This window comes from Trachurus trachurus (assembly GCF_905171665.1).
Source record: "Trachurus trachurus genome assembly, chromosome: 5".
NCBI classification, from domain to species: Eukaryota; Metazoa; Chordata; class Actinopteri; order Carangiformes; family Carangidae; genus Trachurus; species Trachurus trachurus.
Genome location: NC_139896.1, coordinates 14879827 through 14888970, shown reverse-complemented (window position 1 = coordinate 14888970; position 9144 = coordinate 14879827). Strand labels below are relative to the sequence as shown.

Here is a 9144-nt window from a genome sequence, read left to right as displayed (position 1 = left end):
GGGCTTTGAACAGGTTCAAATTGTCTAATTAAATGGTGTGTGCTCAACACAGATAATTTAGGAATGTCAAGATTGACCAAACTCATGCTGCTGTTTTAATATTAGGACAGAAGGCGATAGATATACCTACAAATATATATGTATATTATTATTATTCTTTCATTATCATATACCGATTTATGTCAACGTGTAAGTAAAGAGAAAAGACCCGCCTTGTGCTTTTATTTTGAAATGTAGCCTCTAGCACCGGATACTTTACCTCTGCTGACAGCTCACTCCCAGACACCGGAAGTGATCGTCGGTTTTGGTGACGCTGCATTAGACTGCAAGACATGGACCGGTCTAGTGAGTGAATTGAATCATTTAAATTGAATATAATGTTAAATACGCTTGTTTCACATGTTGATGTACATTGTGTATGCAGTTATTGAACTACCGGTGTTATTAATTAGTTGGGGGAAAAGCCGCGCGGTGCATGTATGTGCTGCTTCCTCCTGATGTTAGCTTGCTCGCTTCTTAGCTAAACCTGCAATGACCAAGAGAGCGTTATCTCAATGAATGAATGAATAGATGTCCTTTCAGGAGATAGTGTGTTGTAGAAATGTATTGTGTTTAATCTACTCGCTGTAGTTGTTGTAAATAATACACGATGGGACCTGGCCGTTAACCTTTATTTTATTTGCCCGCTCCGTGTCCGCTCCGCAGGGCTGCTCGGCTGCTTCCTCCTCCTCAGCCTGGCTCTTGCTGGAGCTCAGGCGCTCACACCGTCCCACCACCTCTCCTTGCCCGATGTGTCCCGGCTGCAGAACCTCCTGAGCCAGCCGTTCACCGACCTGGAGTCCGCCTACTACTCTGTTGTGGGTCTGACCAAGCTTGGAGCTGCTGTGCCGGATCACAAAGTAAGAATTAAAGAAAAAAATTAATCACTCCATTACTTTCATTGAGCTTGATGTACAATACCGGACTAATAGGCTACATAAATGTCTAAATGTTTTGTTTAAATGTGTTTCTGTTTGCAGCAAGTATGTCAGTTCCTCAAGTCCCAGCTCGATCCCACTAGTGTTGACTCTGTCTTCTTTGCCGCTGAGACCAGTCAGGCCATTTCAGGATGTGAGGTATGCAAATGTCCCTCTACTATTAACCATGTAACACATTGCTGTAATAGACATGTGTGGTGCAATAGGACAATATAGAATAATACATTTACAAAAGTCAGCTAATCTTCCAAAAAAATTAAAAACAAAATAAAAAAAAATCCTCTTATTTGTCTGTTTTTGGTTCCTCTATGGTCAGAGAGGGTAGGTTCCTCATAAGCCTTTGGCTTCTTACCTATCCGTTTCGTATGTACATATGTATGTATGTCATTCATACGAAATAAAAACAATCAATCAATCAAAAAGTGCTGTAAATATTCCCTCATCTGATTATAATGATGGAAAATAGAATAATTGTCAGAGATAAATAGTTTGACATGTACATTGGCATTAAAAAGTGATCTTATAATTGAATAATATAACATGAGGTTTTATGTCCACTCCATAGATCCCTGTGTCCAATGAAACCCGGGACATCCTTCTGGCAGCGGTTAGCGAAGACTCCACCATGACTCAGATCCATCGAGCTGTGAGCGCGCTCAGCTCTTTGGGACTTCCTCTGGCGTCCCAGGAAGTTGTAGGTGCCCTGACGGCTCGGATCAACAAGGAGGACAATGTTATGGCGTAAGTGACGTGTTGGTTTTAAAGGGTTATCAGAGGGTGCATGATGCAGCGTCTGTGAGAACATTGTCTGAACAATTTAATTTACAAGAACCATATCTTCTCTTTGGACAGGATCAACTTAGCTCTGCAGACAGCAGCTCACCTCTCCCAGCAGGCAGAGCTCGGAGGAATACTGGAGGAAATTGAGGTGAGCTTTCAACTTCCAACAGGTGGTGCTGTGTCACCGTTCTCTGAGTCTGACTACAACTCACTGAGCTTTAATTCTGCACAACGTGGTTGTTTCAGCAGAATAACAGTTTAATATACATATATAAAAACTTTTTTTTTTCCTTTTTCAGGATCTGACAGCTCGTTTGGACGACCTCGGTGGCATCTACCTCCAGTTTGAAGAGGGACTTGAGGCAACTGCCATGTTTGTGACTGCTGCTTATTCCCTGTCAGATCATATGGACATGGAGCCTCCTCTCAAGGAGGTATGGTATTTGCCCCCCTGGTGTTATTTCAGGTTTTATCATTTCTCTTCATGCATTTATTTAAGTCTCTGAATGAAACCAATGGATTATTATGTTCTCCCCACAGGACCAGGTCATCCAGCTGGTCAATTCCATCTTCAGCAAGAAGTCCTGGGACTCTTTGGCCGAGGCCTTCAGTGTGGCATGTGCCGCCGCCGCTCTTTCTAACAACCGCTTCCATGTGCCGGTCATTGTGAGTGCACAGGGCCCAGCCACAGTGTCCCACAGCCAGCCAAGCCTGCAGGTATAGATCTCAATTTGATCTCAACTGAGCCACAAGTCCTCTGTCTGGGTTTTTAATCACGATGTAGTGACACTGTCTTATCTGTTTGGTTAACAGCTCCTCGTTACTGATGTCATGTCTCAACCTCTGGCCACAGCCAACGTGCTGGTGGAGTCTGCGCAGGCTGTGGCCTCCAAGAGCGTCATCCTCAGCCAAGCACCCTTCACACTTAATGAGTATGTGCTGTTGGAGAGAAAAGTTTTAGCTTTACATTATCTGCCCAGATTTCACACTATTTCAAAAATTATGCAACCAGCTGGAAGATACATGCATTTCTTTACCGTACGCACCTGCATTGATTTGTATATGAATTAATTTTTGTATTGATTAATTATGAGAACAACATATGATGTATTGTTCTTTTTTTTCCTTCTCTTTTTCAGTGGTGTCTTTGAGCTGAACTTCATGTCCAACCAGCCTGCCAGTGGATATTACCAGTTTACCATTGCTGTGGCTGGAGACAGCCGGCTCGTTGCCAACCACGTTGAGGTGACTTTTGTTATATTTATGATTTTTCACTTGAATAAGCAAAAGTAGCGTTCAGGTTACATAGTCACGTACTTACGTTAAAGGGCCATTCCATGTATTTTTGTATTCTCAATATAGCTGGTACAGTTGTGTAATGTAATAACTAGGCTATGGAAGAACTTTACAAAACACTGAATAATAATACATTTCAAGTCCGCTATGGCTGGAAGTCTCACCCAAGAGCAAATAAACCGTAGTACAGGTAAATCATACCTAAGATGTGAGATTTCTAATTAAGTTAAGTTACTCAAATCTGCTATAGTTTTTATATAGATGTAATTCAAGAGAATTTGTCTTTAGGATACCCAGTTCTGACCTTTCATTACACAGAGTTTACTGAGGCTACTCAATAGTTAAGTAGCATTTAAATGTGATTATACAAATACGATATTGGTAGAAGGAGAAGACAGAACTTTGTTGTCCTTAAAGCAGAAGTGAGTGATATATTTGTGTTAATATAAGTCTTAAATAGTTATATCTTCCGACAGCAATCACTTACATAGAGTGTTTGGACCGAACCACGGGTCTGTCAGTCACTCTGCTCTGCTCTGAGCCGAAGAGAAAACATTTATCGTATCCTACAGTTTTTATCCAATGAGGAGAGAGAACGGCATGCAGGGCTGTGTGTGCAGCCAAGGAACGCCGTGAATGTGGTGACGTAGCGACGAGGACTGTTATGGTGCGTTCAAGGAAACTCGTATTTTTCCGACCGTGAAGTGGTACCAGTTCGATCTGGTACGAGTTCACCGGTCGGAAGTTACGAGTGGCCGTTATAGTGACTTTCACCGGTAAAACAGGTCGGAAAAACACGAGTGGGTTGCCTGGAACGCTACAAAGTCGTAAGTTGTGACTTGAAGCTGTAATTTACGATTTCAAAAGCCTGCCTGGAACGCAGCATTAGCGAAAACGACCGGATCACTCACTTCTGCTTTAAGATTTACATAAAATAGAATAGAAAATACTTTATTAATCCCTAGGAGGGAAACTCAGAATCAAAATGGAACTGGAAACAAACATAAGACATCAATGATATAGGCCTACATCTATTAAGTATTATGTTGAATACTTTATAGATATAAAGAGATTTCTATATATGACAAGCAAAGTGATACAAAACGTTTAAATGCTCACATACACTGACTTGTGTTCTGACTCTGTCCACCTGTAGCTTAAAGTGAAGGTGTCCACTGAGGTGTCTGTTACTAACATGGACCTGTCTGTGGTGGACAAGGACCAGAGCATCGGCACAAAGACAACAAGGTGAGCATTTAAGTTTGACAGGTGAATTCCCTCCCTCTGAACCTCAGTGACATGACAGTGGGATAGTAAATGTTATCATTATTATTTCTCTAATGACACAGAGTGGACTACCCCTCCAAGGCCAAGAGCTCCTTCACCGCAGACAGCCACCAGAACTTCGCTATGGCCTTCCAGCTGGTTGACGTTAACACCGGAGTGGAGCTTACTCCTCACCAGGTATGTAATCAGAGTGGTGTGTGTGTGTAAAAGTCTACGCATTGATGCTGACTTCATCTGCTTTCAGAAACACTTATGTGACCATCCACAGTGACATTATGCGATTAGCCAAAGTCTCATGAAAACAACCAGCCACTGTTAGGGGTCAGACAAATGGAGCTCTCAGTACTGTCTAAAGATTAAAGACCTTTTCATGCTCTCTTGTCTCGTCACAGACTTTCGTCCGGCTGCACAATCAGAAAACCGGCCAGGAAGTTGTGTTTGTGGCCGAACCCGACAACAAGAATCTGTACAAGTTCGAGTTGGACACAGCCGAGCGGAAATCAGAGTTTGACTCCATCTCTGGCACCTATTCCCTCCACCTAATTGTCGGGGACGCTACCCTGGAGAATCCCATCTTATGGAATGTGGTGAGTATCTGTTGGGACCTGATGGTGGTGATGATGAGGATAATTTACTGGGAAGATTAATGGTCAATATTAAACTCCAAAATCTAAAACGTTGTGATGCTTTTGAAAGGCTGACGTTGTTCTGAAGTTTGTGGATGAAGAGGCCCCAGCCACCATTACGCCCAAGACCCTATATGTACCCAAACCACAGATCCAGGTAAGATTTTTTTTAGTTTATTTTAGTTTAGTTTTGGGTTATCATTTTATTGCATGATGACTGAATATAAACTGGTAGTTGATGGTGAAAAATCTCTTCTCTGCAGCACTTATTCAGGGAACCAGAGAAGAAGCCTCCAACTGTGGTGTCCAACACCTTCACCGCGCTCATCCTGTCTCCCTTCCTGCTCCTGCTCATCCTGGTAATATTACAATCCTTCTTCAGATTGCTTACTGTTTTCCCCCATTTTTATTTTTTTGCTGCCAGTTGAACTTGCAGAGCAACATGTCTGGAAATAATTTAGAATCAATCATTTTATCCTGGTTAAGGGCACACCTAAAAGCCAACCTACATTCATTATTAATCAACACTAGAGCATTCAGCTTTGTTATTGTTGTTGTATACACATTGTGGTCTAGTTTTTATTCTCCAGAAAAGCTCTTCAGCAGGAAGGCTTCATATGTGGTGAATGAGGCTCCAGTAGTGCCTGAATATTATGCTTGTTTTAATTTGAAATCACAAAAGCTATGAGGCATTTTTTCCCTGGCATTTGCAGTTCTGAGTAATAGTTATTGTTACAGTGGTTCAGTGCATTGTGTGCCAGGCTGTAAACAATTTTTCAGCCCTTTTGTTTGCAGCTCTTGAAGGGGATGAAAATCACATTGTCTTTTATTCCCCCTCTCCTCTTTAGTGGTTTAAGCTCGGAGCAAACATCTCCAACTTCAGCTTCTCTCCCAGCACCATTCTGTTCCATGTGGGACACGCAGGTTAGTCCCCGTCTTTAAAATGAAATATTTATCACAGGTACAGTTTGTTCTGCAACCTCTCCGTCTGCTGTTGTTCCTGACGAGAAGTGAATTGCTGTTCTGACTGACATTAAACGGAGAAATGAAGCTCCACACATAAACTCATGCATGTAAAATACTGGTGTACTTGTCAATTTTCATCTCCTTGCACGACTCTCTCATGTTTTTAGGCGTTGGTTCATTGGCGTAAATGTCTTTTTTTTAACCAGATGCCACTGAAGTAGCATTAGGATGATACAGTAAAAAGGGCACAAAACTTGACCTGTGAAGACAGACTTTGAAAATAGGTTGAAAATACAAGATTTCTATGTTTCATGAATGTCACAGTCTGATTGATCTTCACAGAGCTGTCTTCACTGGCCACATAACCCACATGATTCATGTTCATCATGGTTTATGAACTAAGCTGGTTTAAACTACAGTACTTTTATCAATACATCAAATTTCCCATCTCCAGAATTTTTAAATTTCAGTTCCCTCCGTTGTTGTTTTGTCTTGTTTCATTTTGCACTTTATGTCACAAATTCTACACAGATAGTCTGTGAACTGTGAAAAATTTTCTCTGATAATTGTTATTTCTAAGTGCTGTGTACCTGCGAATGAGTTGCCGTCTTGGCTGTGCCAGACAGCGGAACTAAAGTTTTAACCTTGACTTATATGATCTTGTTTTATCCTTTTTATGTTTTTTTAAGTCTAAAAACAGTCAAAAAGTGAAAGTAAAATGTAAATGTCACCTTTTGTGTTATTCATTTGTACAAGGTAAAACGGATTTTAATCTTTCCGTTGAAGAGAGTTGGTGCATCCACTTGGCGAACCACTGTGTTCTATTAAATGGTTAAAACGACGGTTTATTTAAGATGGTGCAGCTGGGATGTCTGGATGCTAATGTCAGGTCTACACTGTTGTTTCATTTCAGCCTTGCTGGGCCTGATGTACGTCTACTGGACCCACCTGAACATGTTCCAGACCCTGAAGTACCTGGCGATTATTGGTGGTGTAACTTTCCTCGCCGGGAACCGCATGCTGGCGCAGAAAGCAGTGAAGAGGTACGTCTCCCGATGGTGCCTGGCACAAATGGTTCCTAGAGGGTCCTTAATCTTAGAGAGGAAGCCTAGCCTCTTTTAGACAACGAGGACCGGGGTCTTTTTGAGGCCCTTCGGTGCTTGTTCTGTATCTCTAGCCTCTCTGCTGGTCCCCAGAGGCTGATTTTAAATGGCGGGCTCTCTCCCCAGAGGAGATCTTGTGCCTACTTGGGCCGAGAGAGAAGCGTGGCGGCAAAAATCTGCGTGAGTGATGATCTGAGTGGGCCATTTCTTCACACCAGCGACATGTAGAGCCCTCCAAGGGCGAGAATGAGCAATTTGTAGCTTGTTTCACTGACTCAAGACGTCACTCTGTAATTGTTCACTTTTACTTCTTGCTCTTACCACGGCCCATTTAACCCCTTTTAAACCAGTAAGATATTGCAATTACTGATTTTTCACAAATGTCATTTTTTTTCCAGTCAGGACTTCTTCTTCTTCTTCTTCTCTCCTGCTGGTCTCTGTCTCGTTTTAACCCCCCTATCCACACCTCGCTGTCTCTTTACTCCTCTTTCAGGATTGCTGCTGAGCAAAGTAGTAGGTTGGCAAAGTATAGGAGCCTACGATAAAGCCCCCCCTTTTGTAACAAATGACTCGGCCGTGCATCCAGGCTGAAGTAAGGGCATCCATGGTGCATCTCCATACTGGCTGGCAGTGTGCATGGCTAGTGTGGTGCTCACTCATTTGAACTCCAGAGTGTACTTTTACTTACCCCACCCACCTACCCCGCCCCTCCCCTCCCCTTTTGTTTGCCTTTTTATCATCCATGATCATAACGACCATAAGCCATAACCAGCACCTTGATCGCCCTTCCACTGTGGTTTTGACACTCGTGGTTGTGGTTGTGCCATCATCACGTTTGAGTGACATGTTGTTTTGTGTTCATTAAATCAAAGAATGTGTTGTTTGAAACTTGGACATTTGTCTGTTGCCAAATTGCAGTGTGTTTTGGTTTTGTTTTTTGGTGGGAAATTGCACATCAGAATGCATGAATTAACCCTTTACATGACTTGTCAGTGATCAGATGTTTAGTAAAGCCTGGAAAGTTTATAATGTTGACAACTAATATCCGCTCTCCCTCTCTCCCACAGAATCGAAAAAAAATAAAGGCAAGAAAAAACTAAAAGAAGACACTGACGAAGATCTTTTTTTTTAAATTCTTATTTCCAACGAGTCATTCAACAAAATTGGACTTTAAACACAGCGTGGCAGTTCAATTAACGGTTTAAACATGCAGTTTGTCTGTGTTGCCAAATGGAAGAAATTGAGACATGACAGCGTGCATGAGGATAAACAGATTCTCTGATTCACCGAGAGCTGTGAAGCTACTGATTGTTGCACTTCATCTTCCTGTGAGATTTGTTTTCTTACTGTCCAACATGCCAGTGTTTTCTGAGTGAGCTGGAATTTTTATTTGTTGGTTTTCTTGATGGAGTTTGGGTCATTTGTGCGTCTTTTCTTTTCTTTTTTTTTTGTACATTCCTCTTTGTTGTCGCTCTGTGCCCATTTCACCTCCTGACTGTACTTCTGAGTCAACATGTCTCATGGTAAAACACCACTGGCAGGAGCACTGACACTTCATCACTAAATGTGCCAGCGTGTTTGCCTGTTTGCGTCAGATGTGTTGGAGAAGCGGTCGTCTCCCATTTGATACAGAGTATGCGTACCCCAGAAAAAAATGTTAATAATTAAATACGGGCAATTTGCGGATGTGATGTTTTTGTAATGAAGAAGAAAGAGGAAATAAAGAAATTGAGGTGAATCCAGCTTTGTGTCTTTGTGTAGAAACAGAAAATCGAAACCTATAGAACATACTTCTTAAATAAATTGTGACGGACGAGTGGAAAACAAAAAGTAGTGGGAGACTTGACGATAGACAATAGATTTATAATAAAATTTTATGTAAAAAGCAGCAGTAACAGAAATTTGTTATGCTATGCTTAACTTTCCCATGGTGTGTTTTTACCAAGCAGTGGTGGAGGATGGTAACAAAGAGTGAACAGATTTGTAATTTAACCACTTTTTATTATTTATGAATGTACCTGTTAATTTATAAGAGCAAAAATATGTTATTTCTCAATGTAACTACACAGACCAGACATTTGCAATCCCCATAACATAAAAAAAGCACAG

General features: G+C 41.6%; 1 protein-coding gene across 2 annotated transcripts; it reads left to right on the top strand.

Annotated features, from left to right (window-relative positions):
- Nucleotides 1–270: 270 nt before the first annotated feature.
- rpn2 (ribophorin II) lies at nucleotides 271–8773 on the top strand. 2 transcript variants are annotated; one of them, XM_083971395.1, is made up of 18 exons: nucleotides 271–345; nucleotides 706–899; nucleotides 1020–1115; nucleotides 1543–1718; nucleotides 1830–1905; nucleotides 2057–2191; nucleotides 2298–2474; nucleotides 2571–2689; nucleotides 2897–3002; nucleotides 4210–4301; nucleotides 4403–4517; nucleotides 4733–4927; nucleotides 5037–5123; nucleotides 5230–5325; nucleotides 5815–5890; nucleotides 6846–6975; nucleotides 7529–7627; nucleotides 8103–8773. In XM_083971395.1, exons 1-17 carry the CDS (start codon nucleotides 333–335, stop codon nucleotides 7578–7580), a joined length of 1935 nt encoding a protein of 644 aa, XP_083827521.1. In that variant the 5' UTR covers nucleotides 271–332; the 3' UTR covers nucleotides 7581–7627; nucleotides 8103–8773. The 2 variants fall into 2 exon arrangements, with proteins under 2 accessions (XP_083827521.1, XP_083827522.1); XM_083971396.1 differs by lacking the exon at nucleotides 7529–7627.
- Nucleotides 8774–9144: the final 371 nt, after the last annotated feature.

Bases quoted from the DNA above. Each gene is read 5' to 3' on its own strand.
- rpn2 (XM_083971395.1), top strand. The intron at 3,003-4,209 runs GTGACTTTTGTT...GTCCACCTGTAG, and splicing joins TCGTTGCCAACCACGTTGAG to CTTAAAGTGAAGGTGTCCAC. The intron at 5,124-5,229 runs GTAAGATTTTTT...TCTTCTCTGCAG, and splicing joins TACCCAAACCACAGATCCAG to CACTTATTCAGGGAACCAGA.